Raw genomic sequence first — 20841 nt, forward strand, 5'->3', positions numbered from 1 at the left:
GCTGCTTCAGAAGCTGGTTCCCATAGGGCAGATTCTGTTAGGGAAGAAAAGGCTGCTCTGGGTTATGTTTCTTCAGAGCCAACTCAGCCTCTGTGTATTAACCACAAAGAAGCTGCAGCAACAGAGATGTTATCATGTAAAAGAGCAGTACTGATGAGCACCTAGAAACAGCCTGGATTTTAATAGCCTAGCACAGAGGAATACAAGTTTTGACTCACTCAGTTTGACTCACTCACTCTAAGACAGACTGTTTTATTTTGCCCCCCTATTCTGCTCTTCACTTACATTTTTTCTGGAGGTGATTAGCTGCAGTGTATTTTCACATCTCAGTCCTACCTTATCGCTGTCCACTGTGTTTTGTGAGGTCCTGGATGCAATGGAAATGGTGTCAGGTTGACTGCTGCCATCTCCTTGACTGTCTGCATCATCTACTCCATCTCTGCAAAAGAATAACAGGGAAACTATGCTTATGTAACACACCACCTTGGAATATGCACAACTTTGTAGGTGGATTGGGCAAGTGCTGAGTCAGTGTGGCAGGGCTGCCTTCGTGTAAAATTACCTCACTGATGCAATCCATGTTGCCATGTAGCTTGCAATTTAAAATGATGTCAACTTCAGCCATAGGGTTGGGATTAGCCCATAGCCATAAGGTTTGTTGCTGGAAACAGGATGGCCATTGTCTGCATATTTACAGCCTAGGAGACTGTGGTGTTTTGAAAAACTTCTGTAATGATGGTGTCAGGCAGGAATTTTCCTTCAGTTAGATTTCTGCCTTAACCAAATCCATTCAGCCCAGGCTACACATGACACTGAAGGAAAGGGTATTTCTCTTGTCTCACAGTAGCCACACCTTCAGGAATTTAATACTAAGCCATAAAAATTATGTCTGAACAACCAGAAAGACAGTATAGAGCTCTACAAGTCTACTTCTCTGAGTAGGTATTTTCTTCCCTTTTTGTTGCACAGATATAGTTCTCCTAAATAAACACTCAAATATTACAAAATACATATTTAAAGACCAAGCAAAAAAAATTAATAACCCCTTTCTGTACTAGAAAACTTTTGTATTGGTTCATGTCCTCAGGAAGAAATAGCTGGATCTTTGCCTTGCTATAGGTCTCGTGGATGACTTTGGCTACTCATGCTTTGGATGCCTCTATAATACAGCCTGAAGTAAGAGAGTGATAAAACTTAATGAGGAAATGGAGATGCTCAAATTATCACTGGCTTTTGGAATGCCAGTATGACAGCAAACGAACAGGTAATTTTCTATAATTTCTAATCCAGGATTCAGAGAGGTTGATAAAAAAAAAAAAAATCAGTATTCACAGTCCACAATGAGTTTGTGTTTGATGAAAAAACATGCATTCTCCATTTGTCATTCCCACTATATTGTCATGAACAGCTGAGATTTTCATTGTCAATTGGGGACAAAAAAATCTGTTAATAGTGAAGAAGTACATTCTAATTTGGGAAACACAACCTTGGAATCTGAAAAAAATTTACTTTTCATTTCTAATACTTTGGAGTACTAAGATATGAGACACCTTTTTATGTATATCATAAAAAAAGCTTTCAAGCTACTTTTGCCAAGACAACATATAAAAAGAACAGATGATGAAAACTGCTTTTGACTATGGTGAGAAAAAGTGAACCCAGTAAGAAGCCCACAAACACTACACTGCTGTTGGTTGAGCAAATGTGAATGATTTCATGTTGTATGGAATGACTGAGGTTACCTTCTACTGTTGTTTCTCTGCTTTGCTGGTGTCTTGGGGAGCTGAATGGGCTCTTTCAGAGCTCCTTTCAGATGGATAATCCTTTCTTGAATGACTTCCCGGATATTTTTGATCCATTCCTGTTTTGTTTCAATACTGGATGCCTAAAGTTCCACAAGGCAGAAAGACAGACACTTTATCATATTCCCAGTGTGTTGCCTCATATGTAGCAGAATTGTGGCTGGCTGATGGAAATACATGACTAACTGCTTCTCCTCTCTGCTGTATTGTTTTAGCTGCTGGAGTACCTGGTAACCAACGCATGAACTACCAGCTCTAAAGGCAAAGAAAACAAGCAGAAAAGACTTACTTTCAGCACTGTTTTATTGTCTGAAGAAGGTGTTCGTCCAGACCACAAAGCAAATTTACAGGGATCTCCTTCAACATGTTCAGTCACTCCCAGTTCTGAGGTCTAGTGTGGGGGAGAGATTGAGATATTTCATATATATATGAAATCTCATGAACCCACAAAACTTTACATTTTCAGGGAGAAGTGGGGTGACAGGGATGGATAAAGGAGTAAGATCTCGTCTGTGCTTTGCTACATGCAGATAAAAGAAACAGAAAACCAGCAAGGGATGGCAAGGAAGTGAATCCAGGCTTGAGTGATCATCCTTGCATTTCCCACCCACCCTTCACATCTCACTGTTGTAAACCTCTCCAGACTCACTGTGAGCTAGGCTTTTGGGTGAGCCCTGCAAGGGCCCAGAGCCAGTCCCTTCAAGATGGTATGAGGATCCCCAACCCAGCATGAGCTCATCCCCCAAATCCACCCCTACCTACAAGAAATACCACATCCAGAATATTTTCTTTGCAGCCACACCTACCAGTAACTTGTTCTTGTAAACATATTTTGTGTGTCCTGAAGAATCTTTGATCTCTTTGCTAAACACCAAAGAGATTTCAAAGAGAAACAAATGCCTCTCACGGCCTTTCCGAATGAGAGACTTGGGATCCCACACTTGGAAGGAATCCTGAAGAATCAGCTCTCCTTGGACATCCAGGTTCTCATCAAACCCTAAAACCACAAAATACATTGGCTTGTATTTGTTCTTGGGACCAGTAATGTCTAGAAACACCACAGCAGTAAGAAATTGTAATAAAAGGGCCTTTCTCTTGTTTTTTCCCTGCATATTTTGGAGAGACATTAATGGGCATCCATTGCCCCAGTGAAAATATTTTTCTTTGGGTTTTTTTTTCCCACTGCAATGATATAATTACTTCACCAGACAAAAATACATCATATATGCTAAATGAGACTGCTGCTGAGTGTAGTAGTAATTAAAGATAAGTATTTTAAAGGTTTCGGTGGTGGTTACTGTACAGAGAACTGCAATGCAAGGAATCATCTGAATGTCAATGCAAATTCAGAGAAACATAATGTGCAGTGGCTGGAAGTGCCCCATCATACCATGATGCCTTCAAATGTGCTAACCCAACCTCCAAGGGCCTTGTGAGTACAGAGCAGTGGCATGGGGGAGCTACATCTATGAGAGCAAATTCGTATGGTATCTGAAACAAGATTTGCAGAAGTTTCTCATCTTCCAAGGTACACGTCAAAAACTTTCACCTGGCTGAGGATCACAGGACTCTTCTTAACAGGGAGGCTTGAGAGAAAAGGGAGCCCCTAGTACAAGGTACCCTCCAAGCTGCTGTCTCAGGAGCTTGTGGGTCGCACTTCTCTTCAGAGCTGGGGACTGCTCCTCCACCAGCATAGTCTGCTGTTGTTCATGCCAGATAGTCCTGGGAGAGCAGCAAGCAGCCCTGGTCCCTGCTCCAAACACTCAGGAATAATGTTTTATTCAGAAGACAACTTCTCAAGTGCTTGTCTACCCTAACCAACTCATCCCTGCTTCTTTATTATTATGTGGTGCTGGTCATCTCATGGGGACAAATTATCCAGGCATTATTTTGGGAGACCTTGCTTTCCACCAGACATCACGATTAAACTTATCTTTCTAATGTTTCTACCTATGCTGGGGTTGTTTCTCCCCCTGTAATTTTAGTCACCTGGTCTTAATATGCTGCTTAGCTACTGGCACCATCTCCTTTTCTTGCCTGTTTTAGTACTCTTCTTGTTTCCTGCTTCTGAGTCAAGCCAGACTGGGAATGATTTTCCCAGGCCAAGCAAATATTTGAGAGACAATAAAGCATCTGTGTCCAGAACAAAATTTTTACATTTTAGAAATATTAGATTTTTTTTTTTATTTTTATTTTTTTTTTAAATCTTTGGGATAATTATACTAGCATTTAGAAACACAAGCTAGTTTGACTCAAGAAACCAGAACTTTGTATTTTGAAATGTTGAGTCAGTATTTAGAAATATTTTAATCCAATAGTCATTACAGCTTCCAGCAGCTAAAGTGATACTGTTTCAGGAGGGCTTTTTCTTTCATTAAGTAAGAATTTTTTTACCATATATATACACATACACAAACACACCATGTATGTACATATAGATATGTGTATATAGACATATATAAATCCATACACACACATGTAAGTTATAAATAAATAAACCCCTAAAACTTCATAGCCAGCTTTATTCTTCCGATACTTTTGGAGAAAAATCAGAAAGGAGTTAGGAAGTACTTGAAAATCATGATCAACAGTACTGCTACAGTCAACCCATTCTGAATTTCTTCACAAGTTACAGGAAGGCTTCATTTCTTGGCAGGCCCCTCCCTGCCCCAGCCACCTGCCCTCTGCTACCTTCCAGCATGCTGACGTGCATTGCATCGTTGGCCTTCTTTGGGACACTGAGCATCACTTCCAGACCATCTTTGAGTTCCCCTTTGCCCTCCTCACAGCAGGTCAGTAGTTCCTTAAGAAACAATGCAGAAAACATAAGCAAACTCTGATCAATGTGCTGGCTTTACATCTGGTTGTGTTACTTGGCACATGCAACTGCTTCACTAACAGTGACAGGAGAAAGCTGAACTGCATCTAAATCCACTATGGATGCTCACAGATAGAGTGGATGAAATGAGAATGACTATGAAACAAGACAAAAAGAGATGCTCTCAAGTGACACTGAGAACTCAGAAGACTTCTGGGGACTTATGCCTATGCTGCAGTCACCAGCCAGTCCTGCTGTGCCAGGTGGGTTGCAGGATCCAGATCCCTGCCTGACTCCATAGTGCTGGTGAGCAGGACAGTGCAGGCAGGGCTGGCTCCCAAACAGAATCTAGTGCCAGTGAATCAAGAGTCAGTGAAATTGCCCATGGTTCATTACTGTAGTCATTGAAGCTTTTAATCAAAATATTATGTCATAAACTTAGCAAGAAGAAAAGTAAACAGTTCTGTCATCCCTTCAATTTCCCTTTCCGAGTTAAACCCACTTGGAATAAAAAAAAAAAAAAGACTAACAAAACCCAACAAACCACGGTTGAAACAGGGGATCAGTTTTTTACTGTTTGTTTGGTTGTATGTTTTGTTCGTTTTGTTTTGTTTTTTCCTTCTTTCTTTTCTTCTTTCTGTTAGTCTTTCCTTTAAAAGCCCCAACCTGATTTCACACTTTGTTGCCATACTGAGGCCTGGGAAGCAGGAGCAGCAGCTGCTCACAGGTCATGAGCAGGTGATGAAGCAGCTCCCTTAAGAATAAGTTAACTCATGCCTGTAGACTGCTCTGCATGAGCTGGTTTGGGCAGCTCTCTAAAGTACCTTCAGTAGGAGTTGATATTTTGTAATCCTCTGGACAGGCTTGATTAAGTAAGAAGAGATAGAGTTGGCCAGACCATGTCTTTGCTGAATTTCCTAGAAGAGATAAAACCAGCAGTCAGTCATTGATAACTATTAACCACATGCCACACAGAACCACCCAAGGCTATTTTTAGCTCCGAATCTCTACATTTATTTGTTTAGTTTTTTAACTCTCTTTAAGCTCACATGCAAATAACTGTGGGTTCAGAGAGGCTGGTAATTAAATGCAGAGTCCCCCTAAGGCCACTTGAACTGCAGGGGTGCTGTGCAAGTCAAGCTAAGCCTATGTTGAGTAAAATACACAGGCTTCAATTCAAATATAACTTACCTGTCACGTCAGCTGGTTTCTCCTAGTATGAAGGCTGAAAGCACAGTCTTAACATTCAATTAAAATGGAGCAAAATTAAATTAAATTGCATGAGTAGGGTGTAATTTAGCTGTCTAAACATAAGCATCTAGTACCATTTGGGAGCTCTGGGGTAGCTAAAATATCCACAAGGGAGTAACATGTCTGACACAGTGCTGACAGACCTATGCCATTCTGAGGTGGCACTGGGGGGCCAGAAGAGATACCTTTATGATACCTTTTATAGCACTGAATATTTTTGGTTTGTCACCTGAATCTCAACCAAAATGGCTGTGCTCATCAGTGTGATGTGCTCATCAACTTCTGGAGAGATTGCAGATAGGCACCTGCTGAGGTCTGCAAAGAGCCCAGCTGCTTCCCTCCAAATGGTTCCAGTGGGAGGAAGGAGCTCCTGAAAATCCTACAGAATTCTAAATGCACATATTTAGCCATCTAAAAGACTTGAAACTCATGCCCTACAGGGGCAAATTCTCTGCTGAGGTAGAACAGGTTAGAATTCCTTCTGTTTCAACCACGCCCTGGGCATGCCTCCTCTTGCTCCTGGCCATCAGAAAATCCTCAGTTCCTAAGGGAGCAGATGGTGAGTGGGAATGGCACTTATCTCCAGCTACTGGAGGGTAAATTTGAGGCTGTGAAGGGAAGAAGTTACAGAAGATGAAGGGGGAAGAGCTGCCAAGAACGGAGATTTTCTTTCTGTATACAGCCTGATTTTCTGCTGAGTACTGGGGAGGTTACTGATGTTTTTAGCTCCAATGTTTATGCTGGGATGCAAAAATAGCCATTTTTTCACACAATGTGCCAAAAGATGGGATGATTTGGTGTTTTTTTGACTAGGCAAATTTGTTTTAGAAAAACATATCTCTGGTGCCATGAACAAGATCCAAAAAGCGACAGGGCTCTGTGTAGAGGTCAATGGAGTTTGCATGAAGCTGAGTCATGGCTGGCTCCTCACAGGGACAGTGTCTGCAGAGCATATGGCTGGGACTCAGTTAGTAACTGTGGGAGCCAGCAAGACCTCAGGCACGCCACGTCTGTGAACTTCCTGGAGCTGGCTAAGTACACTTGTTTTTGTAGGATCCAAGTAATGAATTTAGCACTGTTCCTCCCTCCCAGCTCTCTGAATAGCACAGCACGCTCCCAGCAAGATGCCTCCTCACTGGGCACTCCTTGCTCTGCCAGGTCAGTGTGTGGAGACAGAGCTGGGTGGTGGAGTGAAGCAATAGCACTGCTACATGGCAATCAGACCAATGCACTGCTGCAAAGGGATGTTGTCCCTGCTGCTCCTCCCTCTGGTCCCTGGAGTGTTGGAATAAGATGGCAGCCTGCTGGAGTGTGTCTTGGGCTGGATTACTACAACTGGAGAGGTCTGGACTTAGTGGGTGGAGATCTGTGCAGGGCAGAACACAGTAGCACAGACATTTCTCATACACCCGAAGTCACATGAAGTATGGAGCTACCTGAGCTAGCTTTGAAGCAGCTGGCATGTTTCAGAAGGAAGCTAGACACAGGGCTCTGTGCTCTCTACTTTGCCCTAATTCTTGTTTAAAGCAAGCTTGGCTCACACCATAATGCACCATTGCTCACCATGAGACACAACTTTAGTTATTCCTTGGGTGGAAAAGTGTTTCAAGGGCCTGGAATAAATGAAATGAAATTATCTGACGGGCTCCACATGCTGACAGTTGTGTGTTGCAAACCAGATGAGCTGTAGAACAGGAGCAACAAGCAGTCTTACATGCAAGGAGAGAATCCCAGACAAACACCAAAAATATCCTATGCATAGGACACTGAGAGGCCATTGGATGGACAAGATGGAGACAGGAATACTTGAACACAATTTCATTCTGTAAGAATTGCTGAACTTACCATGAAGCAGTGATAAAGTGCCCAGATTTTGTATCAAGTGTCTAGACATTGACAAATTAAGATAAGTCATCTAATTGTGGCTAATGCACCACATTGAATGGCTCCTAGGGAATTGTTTTGGGGAGACAGCCAGCTTTCCCTTTTTGTACAGGCATCACGGGGTAGCCCAGCACATTTCCCATCAAGGGAAGGCAAACATCTCTCCTTGCAAAACAGCAGATGCTGACACATGAACATTCATCATTAGGAAGCATCAGGCAGGTTTCCAGCCTACTGAACTCGAGTGGAAAAGCTTAGCAGAGGAGACACTTTTAACCTGTGCAAACAACACTGATGGACACCCCTAAGGTGGCTCAAATCACCCACAAGTCATCAACCAGGACAAACCATTCAACAGGCTCAAGCGCCACCTCCTGGAAAATCCCTTTCAGTTCAATTCTACCTTCAGAACTCTTAGTACCAAGGCAAAAGAAAAAGGGGCTCATTGCTTTTCTGCTGGCTCATGTGAGATCTTTCAGTGTTGAGCTTAATGGAATGCTGTCACCATTGGCACATACCAAATCCAGAGGAACTGATTCATGTCAGCTGTCAACCACACCACAGGTTGGGTACTGCTGAGTGGTTACATACGTAAAAAGATTTTCAGGGCTTTGGAAAAGAGGTCTTGGCACTTTTTCAGAAAGGCAACTGATTAAAGCTATAAGCTAGCAGATGTGGCAAAATGGATGAGGTTCCAAAAATCAGAGGAAAGTTTAGTTTAAAAGTTCTCAAAAACTTTAAAGATTTTTCTCGGCCTACAAAACTGAGATTGGAGCCTGCAAATGTTTATCACCAGGTGTAGCACTTGTAAAGGAAATAGTCTAATTACAGTCAATGGAGTCCCCTACTAGTATGATGAAGCAAATGTTTAATAGGGTGGGTAAAATCTGCAGAACAGGAGGACAGGATCTTGTTTTGGACTTAGGGATTTCGGGTCATAAAATATAATGGGATCTGCTTTTCATTTTACCACTAAACCCAGAAGTAGACACTACATCTAAACCAGATCTTTTGAAAGAACTGGGTCTGAAAAATGCACAAAGGTTCCCATAAGAATGTGTGTCTCCATTAATGATGACTTGCCTCACTGATGAAGATCAGACACCACAACCTATCAGTTTTCACAGCATGGGATATCTGCAGTGGAATGAAAAACCCAAATGCCAAAGCAGAAAAAGGCACCCGTTGCTCAGATGTGAAGAGGAGGTGTTTCAGCTGCACTATGCATGCTGAAGGAAAATATCAATGGCTGCTTACATCAAAGAAAGTTCCTGCATGTTCCAGGATGAGCTGGCTGGAGTCAGGCTTGTTTTTGCAGTAGGTGACATACATCTGAAATTTATCTGCCTGTGAAAACAAACATCAAGGGAAAAGCAAGATAAGCAATTTCTCTGCCTGCACAGTCATTAAGGCTCATCAGGATAAATTCAGGTGACAAACCCCCACTTTTCAAAGCAATTTAAGAACTGCAAATTAAGAACAGAAGACTTATAGACACTTCATACCTTACCTGAGCAGTTTGGAGGGGAATGAGGTGCACCGGATACCAGCAGTGAGAGGCTTTCTTTAACAAGTGTCACCAAGGGAAGGCCTAAAACTTTAATCCAGCTATAAAATAATTTCTGAGAGTTCTAATGATGCTACACAGAGTATATCCAAAAGCCTGCAGGTCTTAAAACCCAGTCATGAAGTGTTGGCTCTATCACTTACTTGCAGATGAAGCCAGTGTGGAAACTCTGGGCAAGAGACTTGCCTAGCTTAAACTGGCTCAAGCCAACAATTTTGACTTGAGACTGGCTCAGATTTGTGATGCCTGGCCCAAACTTGCCTTTCCTACCTTAGTTCAGACTTTAATGGCTCAAACTTTATGTTGTGCTAGAAGTGTTTTGCATTTCTCTTCCTAATTTATTTATTTTTAAGAGGAAATTAAAAGCATCTGTGCACTCCTGCCTTAGAGCAGTTTCATATTGCTGAACTCTGTGTCTCAGGGAGAGGCAGGCAAACAGAAGAGGAGGAAGGCCTCCTTTTATTACTATTGCATTTTTTTTATACCAGGTGTAAGTAACAGGACCATGCAATTGGGCAGGCAGCTTTGCATCTATATCGGTAACCATACACACAGCTCTGAACGTGTACTATTGCTGAGATGATGTCTCTTAAAAGCACCATGAAGATTTTGCACAGAATGATACATAAATGTATCCACCTTTGATAAATATGTAACCTCTTTTTTGTAAACACTATTTCTGAACCCATTTTGTCAATATTTGTGCCATGGTTTTAAATTAAAAGCCCATTTGAAATCATCCAAACATGCTCTAGTTTGATAAGTGACGACTTTTAAAATACCAATTCCCAGCTTTGAGATGTGAATAAAACCATCAGAGAAAACATGAAGATGGCTGACTTGCCTGGTAAATATTTTGAAAACAGAACAGCTTTCATACAGATAAATTACTGTAGCCAATTCCTGGAGCCTCCTACAGCTATGAAGACTTTTAGCATTAAGATTTCAAAGTCCTGTTGGAAATTATCCTGGCATTGGGTAATGGAATGAGAGAGCACAGTGGCTCAGCAATTTAAGACTAATTTCTGAAGAAAAAAGATGATAAAATATCTTGTCCATACCTTTGGAGAAGTCTTATGGAATGACTAGAATTTTCTAAGGAAGGTATATTAAGGTTTTAAATGTCTCTCTTCCCAGGCCCCTTTATAAAGAAATGAAAGTCACCCCAAAATACAGGTTTGATTTGTTGAAGTCCTGTTAAGGAGGAACCAGCAAAGGTAAAAGCTGTGCTGGCCATTGCAGGACAAGGAGAGAGGCTCTGCAAAGCCTTCACACCACTGGTCAGGAGAAGAGTTAAAGGAAGGAACCCTTCACCCTGGGAAAGGTGAAGGACAAAGCCATTGTAGTTTCAGATTAGCTCCTAATCTCACTTATCTCTCCAATTGCCAGCTTGTTTCCCTCTGTGCTAGAGGAATAAATTTGCATAAACAATGAGAATAAGAAACCTCATTACCCAGGTGACAAAGCAGTGGCCCACGTCCTCAGGCAGTTGTTCATATTTCTCTAGTTCTTTTAGAAAAATGCTGAAAAAAAATAAGACACCAATGTCATTAGTTCCAGTCAAATACCCAGGATGAACAGAATGACCAATGAGTTAATCAGTGCTAACGATCAATACTTGTATCTTGATTACAAGGCTAATCAGGTGTCCTGCCAGTGGAAGAAGTATGTCCTGGCCAAGGTATGCTATGGTTTTTGAGCACAGTCATGGTCAGCTCCACTGGAAGGAAGTGCTACTCTACTCTTCAGGTAGCAATCCCTAGCAGGGTGTCAGTGTATTCAGGACTGCAAAGTGATATTCGAGAACCAGATTGCGAATCTTCAAAAATCTGCTGTGCAGTGGTTCAGAGGAAGGGCAAAAGATAAGCCCCAAGCTGCCAGCTTGCCATCACCAAAGCTGGCACACTGGACAAAGGACAACAATTTGAATAAGCTTGATACTTCATAGGTAAGTAGCAAACTCCCAAAATACAGATTTTGTAATTAGCTCTCTGCCAACACCTTGTACCATGAGTGACATCTCTGTTTTCAGATAGAGCCCTGTACAATGCCTGTGTGGAAAGAAGAGTGTGAAACAGAAGCTGCAGAAGGAGAAACAGCTCATTTTGCTGTTTCCCTAGCCTTGAATCAGGCTGGGGGATGCCTTAACATCATCAGCCAAAGGAGGAGATTGTGGAAGACACTTGTGGAGGTGACAGGAGGGCAATTTATTTTAACTTTGTTAGCTTTAGAGGGAAAAGGATTATGGATAAGCAGCAGGCTGGAGGAAGATGGGTCAGAGAAAGGAGAAATGACAGCAGCAAGGAACTGTGGGGCATGACTGAGGGTTAAGGGGTCCCTAGCTGGGAGCAACAGAAAGTCAACAAGGAGAGTAATCAGATGGCATCAGTCAGGGCCACCAAAAAGAAGATATAGTACCACAAAGACAGGTGAAGTGGGAAGGCAGTTGGGTGATCCTAGCAGAGGTTTACACAGGAGAAAAGGATTTTATCTGTATGATGGAGCAATTCTTGTGCACTAGAAGCTGATTCATCTACTACTAAAAGGCTTTTTTAATGTAATATGTAGTTTCAATCTACTATCTTGATATGTTTTGAAGCTGTTTGCACAAAAGCATGTATATGGCAGCCTTTGCTGGACCATATTTATATGTATGTAATGACCACACTTATGTGTATGTCATGGTTCATGTATTGGACTGAAGCACTGTAAGTCTCCCAGCACTTTAACAGGGAAGGGGTTTCTGATTTGTTTTCCAAATTGCTTTGGTTTTGGTGTGTAACTTGAAGATAGACTTTGAAATTCAGACTGAACTTGTGGGATTCACCACCCCTAAATGTTAAATTTGTAACTGGTATTACATCCACATTATATTAGGGAAACAATGCCCTCTAAGCTGTTCTGATACATGGTTTTATCCTGAAAAAGTAGAGTATTGTTAGCTACAGATTAAATATAGAGAGTCTCTAAGAAGTGGCAGGCAAGCTACTTACTAATCCAGCTCATGTCAACCATACCTTTTCCCCCCTGGTGTTTTGCAAGAGATGATATTTTTGACAGGAAAGCTTCTAGATCTAGTGCTGTGAGATGGAAAGCATGTATAGGACTGCAGAGTACTGGTATATAATATGACTAACATGGTCAACCAGCTGAAGGCAAAGTTTAAAATAAGATGCAATTCATTTTTGTGAAAGACACAAAACAAAATACCAAACATTATTTTGCAAATCTGGATCAAATTGTTTACACTCTTGTGTGCATTGTACTGTTGGTGTTCACTGCAGACAGTTGTATAGGTATACACATACTTTTGGTTTCCTTAATCAGTAAACATTAACAGAACTGTTAGGGAAACCTACTTGTTATGAAAGTCATATATCTCCTGAATATTGCCAAAGATGATGTGTTCTTTATTAAGGATCCCAGCAGGTATTTCTTCCACTCCACTTGTCATTTCCCAAAGGTAAGTCTGGAAGACAGTAGCAATTCTTAGCTTTGTGAATAAATGCAGTGAGAAAGAATAGATCTCCCTGTTTTAATGCCGAAAGCACAGGCTGACAAGGGAAATATGTACTCTGAGATTAAACAAACAAGCAAAAACCCCCAAAAGTTCCAGTGTCACAGAAAGGTCTCAAAAGAAATTCAAAGTGCTGACATTCAGAAGTTGTCTGAGAAAAGCACAGAAAAGCACAGAAACAAAAAGCCAAACACCACCTGTCTTTGCTGTCCAGCGGGTGGTGTCTAAAAACCACAGGCAGAAACAGTTGAAAGATCAGCTGGATTTGCCACATCAGTAGCATTAGATACATAAAAATCTCTTTCAAACTGCAGGAATGTGAAAGCTGACAGATTTCACTGAAACACATTCTGCTTTTTGCCTTGAATATCACAGTCCCATTCGGGAACACCACGTTACAGAACTAGGCAAAGTATTTGACTGTGCAAATCCAGCTCTTTCTCTAGCATGACATGATCCAAAGGAATAGATTTGAATTCTTAAGAAAATTCTCGCTGATTTAAAAATAAAATAAAAATAATAATAATAAGAAAGCTAACAAATTTCAGGCCAACGTGCAAATATATTGCTGAATCTCAAGACATTGCTCTCACTCTGCAGGGGTGAGTGCAGCTTTGTAAATAAAGGCACAGTCAGGTGTCTCTGGAGGTGCAGACTTTTACATCCAAACTCAGGGAGCACAGGACATGGTCCTGCCAGTGGGAGACAAGATCCCTCTGCTGCCCACCCAGCAGGACATAGCACTGCAGCTAGCCACCAATGGTGATATCCTCACACAGACTCTTGTCAATGTTAGCCTTCTTGGTACAGTGAAGATCACCACCACAGAAGAGAACATGTCCTTCCTGAAAGTACTGGAGACTTACTGGGCCACAACTTACCTCTAAACATTCATGTAAGTCCCTGACATAAGCTTTTTCTGTCTGAAGCAGCTCAGCCATAATGAATCTAGAAAAAAAAAAAAAAAAAGAAAGCATTTCAGGTATGCCAATTTTGGACACTACAGGCATTTGTACAATGAACAGAAACCAAAACATTCTTCTGTTGTCTTGATAAACCAGTGCACTTCCACTCTAAACTCTCAGCTGCCATGCTTTGCAGCTTTCAGCTCTATGAATGAAATACAACTTCATCCTCTAGTCACTCATAGGGTTATTTTCTAAATATCTTTCCTGCATAAAATTCTACTACATTGTATTTCTGCGACCCTGAATTGTGATTTATATATGTGTATGGCTCATCCTTAACAGTCAACTGATTATCAGAAAATTTGTTTCCGCAGGAGTAAGGACTTGAGCTTCACCAACACCAACTGAATCTTCACTAAAGGTCAGAGGTAAGTCACTCTGAAACTTGAACTTCAGTGGCAATGCAGATGGATTTGGGAGACACCACTACTTTGAAGAGGCTTCAACAGCTCGGTATCTGACTGGAGAAAATCCAGACTGCTGGGAAGTCCAACAATCACATCTGTAATGCCTGAGGATGGGCACCTCAAAGTTGAAGTGCCCAATGTTTTGAATATGTGCCACAGGCAGACTAAGTGTAACCACTGTTCCCTAAAGTAGAAACTGTTTCTTATCAAGATTATGCACTGTAGTGACAATTTCAGAGGACTGAGAAGGATTGCACATACAAATTCTTTCCATAACATTCTCACACAAAAATGAAGACAAAATACTGTGAAATTAGCCTGTTTTTAGATTTAAGTGTAACAAGCACTCTCCAACTATTTACTCTCCTATGAAGTATTTCCAGTTCTCTCAGTTCTACTCCCACTGAAATTTGAACATGAACTTGAAGTGAACTTGTGTCACTGAAATCCAGTTAACTCCTCTGGATGTCATTGGAGTTTAACTAGTACCTAAACATATAGAAAGATGCTTTTCACTTTTTTCTTGGTCATCCTACTTTTCATGTACAGCCAGAAAGAAATCATGACAATGATTATCTCCATGACATCAGGGTCTAATTGAAGTGCTTGCCTTCTTCCCCTTCCAAAAGTAGCTTCAGATGAAAATGAAATTAAAGCCATCCTGTATGTTCTGAAATTCTCTAGCCTACAAGTCACAAGTTCTGCTCTACACCTGTAGACTTATCTCAATAACTCTGCAGCTGGATGGAGTTACAGGACTGTCAATCAGTTCTGGTCATGTTAGTATCATGGTATCACTCTTAGTGTCATGGCAGACTGTGAGCATTTGGGGACATACTCTTTCTTTCTGGCCGACTTTCTTTTTTCTTCGTTGACTTCATGACTTGCATCTCGGAGCTTTACCTCCCGGTCTGAAAGACTTGCTGGAATAATATCTAGTTCCAGGTCCTTGTTATCCTAGGAAAAGTGACAATAAAGATTTTAAATTCATTGTAATCCTATTGTTGTGCAAAATGCAGCATATTCGTGAGATTGAATGGATAAGAAGGGACAAAAGTAAGATAATGATGCCAATGTCATAAAGAAAGAAATTCAAAGAGGTTTAGAAGAACTACAGTGAGAAGGGAGAAGGTGAGAAAGAAAACTTAAAAAACCCCACCAACTGTGAGATTTATTATAGTCTTCACTGTTACTCCTGGCTAGGGATAGGTACTGATGACAAATGTCTAAATTTTACCTTACTCCTTCACATCTAAATTAGCTGCCTAGTGTGGAACTTCATAAATAGTCTGATAAAATAGGGTGCTATGTATAGACAGTCTCAACTTGCAATGGCCTTTTGCCATGGAAATACCTTTCCACACTCTGGTTAGTAACTGTGTAAATCAGAGACCCTACCACGAATAGTACATTTAAGGCATCCTGAGGGTATAAGTGAGGGAATTTATTCCTATTTCTTTGATGCTTAATTTTGAAGGATTGTTGACTGAAAGGCTTTTAAGTGTTTCTGCCTCTGGCACACCCCCTTAATACTGTGGCCAGGGAATAGCATGAGAGTCTAATTTTTGTTTCTTTTCTGTTGCTCTGTTTCACCTAAAAGAGCTTAGAGGTGAGGTTGGGGATCAATTTTTGGTTAGTTAAATAATGAGAGAATGGAAACTTGCAGTCAAAGCCTGAGTTTGATTCAAAATACCAGTGTGGGAGCAGGATTTATGGCTTAGGCTAAAATTGACACAGACTTTTATTCCAATTATATGTTTCCCCTCCTTGCCAGTAACTGTATGGTCTCCTGGAGAATGGTGCAAACGTTTGTTTATTATGTCTTTCTGATGTTCATCCATCTTCTGCTCGTATCATTGCTCCGACACACAAAAAAACCTTTTCCCATTCAGAAGCAGTTCTGAGCTTGGCTAGGTAAGTTGGCTGGGTTTTGTGTTTCTAACAGACACACGATAACCTGCAGTGTTCATACCATAGCCTCTACTTCTCTCCGTGACTTTCAACTCTGGTATAAAACCCCAGGAGGACATGGACTTACAGTACCTCTGTATTGATTCCGAGGGCTTTTTCCAGGGAGTAGCGGTATTTCCCCATCCTGAGAGAGAAGTCACGGTAGCGTTTGTCAACGGTGGTGACCCACTTCCTAATTTCAGTGGCGTGTATATGTCCTTTTTCTACAAAGCTGTCAGCCAGCTGGATGAGGAGCTTCACTTTCTCCTTTGTTTGCTGCCCAAAATATGGTCCTTGGTTATGTTGCATTATTATTATTATTTCCTTTGCTTTTAATTCACACAGCACTCAGAAGCAGCTCACAATTTTTTATACATCATTAAAGAATGCCTGTAATTCATCTTACACAGAATCAGAAGCTTTAAACTTTGCCCAGTAAAATATGAAAGAAATGACAGTTTTGTAAGGACACTTATAAAGCTGCAGGAGATAGAAAAAGTCAAGATTTTCAAACCACACACACAAACACATAAGGAAAACATGCTGGAAGTTAGACATGTCTCCTTTCCATAACCAAAACCGTATTTTTTTTTTTGTGAGACTTGGAGGAGAAGACAGAATTTAAAAATCACACCTCATAAAACACACCAAGTTACTTTGAATCTATACCTAGGTGGTTGTGCAGACCTGTGTAGGCAGGTCATTAATACATTACATATCAGTCCAGGAAGTGAGTTTGAGCCACTGCTACTCTGTTTCTGAAACAAACAGAATTTAAATCCAAATTCCTGGTCTACTATAAAATCCTCTGTCATTATTTTTATTCCACTTAGAGCATTACAAACTAAAAGATTTCTGAACTTCAAAATATACAGCGATCCTCCAAACTTTCCAGAGGTCTTTCCTGTTTCACTTGGGCTCTGACTGGCCCTTAGTCACTATGGTTTTCCATGTTGAGGAACTTTGTGGAAATTTGACACAAAGGAGTTAGTCATAAATATTAGCTTAGATTCCAAATCTATCCCAGCAACTGAAGGTGCCTGGACCCTACATTTGAGCTAACTCAAATACAAAATGCTTATAAAAACCGAGACATTTACTGTACAGATTGCACTCCAGCTGTAATGCACATGTTAATCCCAAAAAGCAAAAGGAGAAACAGTTGTATCCCCAGTGGTAATGGCAAGCTGCTTTTCAGAGACGGGGAGAACTTTCCACTCTGCCTGAAGCAAGACGTGCTGTCAAGTACTTAACTTTATCAGCAATGTGGCCACAATTGGACAAATGCAGCTCAAACCAGAAATCATCTAGCAGATTTCAAACACAATACTTAATTCAAGAAATTTCACCAGCAAAATAAATTAACAGCTGGATCAGAGGTCATCTTAACAAATTAATTGAATACTTAAGCAAGGCTATGTACGGAGAAAAGAAAAACAACTCCCTGTTATATTTAAAGGGTGTTTCATTCCCAAAAGCTGCTAGTGTTTTTGCTTTAAAGACAACTGGGTTGGCCAGAAGGTTATTTGGATCAGGAAGGCTTTCAGTTACAGCTTAATTTGGGAATAATATCAGTCTGGGAGTGACACGTATTTACCAGATTGCATGTGGCAGTGAAAGTATTCTAGATCAGCAGCAGGAAAGTTATTTACTAGAGCCCTAGGGAGCAGGACTAGACGTGTCAGTGGAAGGTAGAGCAAGTAATGGTCAATAAGGAACAAGGTATAAAACTCAGTCCTAAACTAAGTCAAGAGTAGAAATAGTTTGGAAACTTCAAATAAGAATTATTCTGATCAAAATTAAATCATACACTAGAACATGGTTTCAGGTGGACTGATTATGGCTGATTAGAGGCCAGAAGCACTGTTAAATGAAATGCTGTACAGGTCCTGTTGGATTAAATTAACTTCCATCCACTGCTAGTTATCTGTTCACAAACATGCAAGGTAAGCAAAAAGGAAGAGGACAAGAACATGACAAAACCTACGAAAAAAACCCATGCAAGCATGGACAGCCTAACAAGGAATTTAAAGATTACAGAAGATCAGTTTCAAGGACACAGTGAAATGAAACTACATAACACCAAAGCCATGGTCTTGCTGTAGTCTAACTTCACAATTTAGATCCTTATCAGTGACTGTTAATAGCCCTGTGGATTCACTGTCTGTGAATTACCTATGGTTTGAATTAATTTGTCTGAAGCAGATCAAATCACCATTCCTCTGTAAACCCCACCAGATTTCTCAGAATTGCTCCATATAAATTAATAGATTCTAATTAATGCAGCTTTGCATTAAATGTTCACCCCGGAGTCTGCAAACCCATTTATTTAAGGAATTTTGGTGGAATCAACAGATTATTTCTAATGAGATAAATGATCATCTGTGATCTGCACATCTGGAATTAATGAATCAAATTGTAGTTGTAATGACAGAAGAGAGGGAATTCAAGATGACCTCGGATATGTTCAGATCAGTTAGTTACCCTATACCATTCTTGTATGACTGTTTGAGGATGAAATTAGGGTGTGTCTCATTAGGTTGCTATGAACTCCATATGCAAAAGGACTTATTCTTCCTTTCGATCAGAACAAAAATTATTAATAAACAGTAGAGACCAAGGAGTTCTTTAGCAAGACATTTTTATGCCTATGTCTTGCTAAAAATGGAAGACCACAGTTCTCAAAAGACATTTATCTTGTGGGCTAGGAATGTCAGGAGGAATATACAAAATCAAGACACTACTACTACAGAGATTTAAGGCATTGAAACAGGATCATAAACATTGACTAAGGCAGATACCATAATTAAAGTCACTGTTTACCTTAGCAGGTACTCTGAATTCCCCATATTCCTTCAGGAGTTCCTGAGTTTCTTCTGCAGATTCCCCTGTGGAGCTGTGAGTAGAGAGGTAATATTCGCCTGTTTCTTGGATCCAGTCTAAGGCCTGTGAATGTCAAAAACAGCCAAAAGGAAAAAGGGGGAAACAAAACAAACACTCTTTGTATTTCAGGAACTAATCCTCTGATAAAAAAAAAAAAATAATAAATCTGTCAAATAATGGATATAAAATCTGTTGGGACTTAATACTATGTATATTACTTTCTAGGAACACATATAAAGAATACAGTAATCAAAGCAGGTGCATACAAAAGGTGCTGTTTCCTAGGAGAAAAAGGAATTTAGGGAATTCTACCTATATACGGATAAATCTGCATGCAGGAAAAGCAGTTTTCTTCTTCAATAATAGCTGAATAACACAAATGTGCTCATATATTTATTTTCAAACAAATGAACAAGTTCAAAAATTAATCTGGCCTGCCAAAAACACATAGTTTTGTCATTGGGTTCTGGAATTTTCTAAAATTGTTTTAATAATCTACATTTGCCATGTTTTCAAAAGTTACTGTTTTTAAACACACCTTCAGACTGCAACAGGAATCCTACACAGAGGTGTTACACAGATACAGGAAATATTTACACACTGCTAGCCCAGAAAGACCAGGTGGGGGTTTTATACTACCTGCTTGGCACTGCGCTCAAAGACAACATATTGTTGGCACTGATCTAATCTCCGTTTCTTCAGGGTCCAGAAGTGAAGGACCCGGTTCTCCCTCTGCAGCAGCTCGCTCAGAATGGCTGTAGGGCAAAGGAAAATGTCTGCAGGATTAGTGATTCTGTATGTGCATACAGAAAGAAGCCATAAGAAGCTGAATTTGTGTGAATCGCATTCCCAAGAGCAGTGCCCCTCTGAGATTGTACTAATAAAGAAGCATTGATTTAATGGGGCTACTTTAAAAAAAAAAGCAAACCAATCAAATAAAAAAACCCCAACAACCCAAACCCCTAAAAAATCAACAATCCCTACCCTGAAAAAAACCAAGAAGAAACCAATGCAAAAAAAGTGCAGTTGCAGTGTTTTCTGGTAAAGAAGAAGATGCTAGCAGAGAGTTTGGGGTTTATGCCAGTAAGTAAACAGGGGTACATGATTTCTAGTCCTGTTGCTCTCTTCTGTCGCTTATTTCAGGAGCCTGGTACTGGCTGACATGGGAGAATTGCCCCTCTCCTGCCTGGTTGCTCTGGTCACAAGCTAGCCAGTATTCGGCACCAAAGCTCACTGTTCCATGCAGAGCTCTGGTCGTGACTGAATTTAACTCAGACATCAGCTGCCAGTTTGATGTACTTGGTGAGGCTGCCTGTAGAGCTGTGCTGCCTGGCAACCCTCTGTGTGCTCCCCGAGCAGCTACTGCTGGGCTACAATTTTGGGTTAAGGCCTGGTATTGATCCTCTGAACTGCTGTCTGTGCGACGGGGATGGGACAGACACCCAGATTCAGGAAAAAACTGCCAGGGGACCTGCTACTCCTTGACTTTAAGACATGTGTTCTGCAAAACCCCAGTGCTCAGCCAGACTGTATCAACTTGATAAAAGGGGGTGATGTAACTCTTTACAAGCATCATGGGTTTAACTGAAAAGATTACGTGCAGAGAGAGTGCAAGAGATTTACACCGGGTCACTTACATAACCTTAGCTAAATGTGAGTTTAACTAGTTAAACTGAGTTAAGCCCTGTGTAGCTGGCAGCAGGGTGGCTCATGGCAGCCCTGGTAGCCCTCCTGCCCCAGCCTCAAAGCAGAGCAGCCACTAGAGGGGACTCGAGCACACGCAGCCCGGGCAGC

At 40.9% G+C, this 20841-nt stretch overlaps 1 protein-coding gene across 1 annotated transcript in view; it reads right to left on the minus strand.

The window, feature by feature from the left end:
- Window positions 1-336: 336 nt before the first annotated feature.
- The window catches only part of KALRN (kalirin, RhoGEF kinase), a gene marked incomplete at both ends in the record, with an annotated part of 73114 nt that continues 52609 nt past the window's right edge, over window positions 337-20841 (minus strand). Inside the window, 14 exons of the mRNA XM_008948251.1 lie at window positions 337-439; window positions 1743-1885; window positions 2092-2193; window positions 2609-2799; window positions 4494-4605; window positions 5445-5537; window positions 9013-9102; window positions 10776-10845; window positions 12682-12791; window positions 13721-13787; window positions 15053-15171; window positions 16258-16440; window positions 18988-19110; window positions 19687-19802. Coding sequence (XP_008946499.1) covers window positions 337-439; window positions 1743-1885; window positions 2092-2193; window positions 2609-2799; window positions 4494-4605; window positions 5445-5537; window positions 9013-9102; window positions 10776-10845; window positions 12682-12791; window positions 13721-13787; window positions 15053-15171; window positions 16258-16440; window positions 18988-19110; window positions 19687-19802 — 1622 coding nt within the window. The remainder of the gene's footprint in view (window positions 440-1742; window positions 1886-2091; window positions 2194-2608; window positions 2800-4493; window positions 4606-5444; window positions 5538-9012; window positions 9103-10775; window positions 10846-12681; window positions 12792-13720; window positions 13788-15052; window positions 15172-16257; window positions 16441-18987; window positions 19111-19686; window positions 19803-20841) is intronic.

The sequence above is a fragment of the Merops nubicus genome, unplaced genomic scaffold (assembly GCF_000691845.1).
Source record: "Merops nubicus isolate BGI_N331 unplaced genomic scaffold, ASM69184v1 scaffold22239, whole genome shotgun sequence".
Classification (NCBI taxonomy): Eukaryota; Metazoa; Chordata; class Aves; order Coraciiformes; family Meropidae; genus Merops; species Merops nubicus.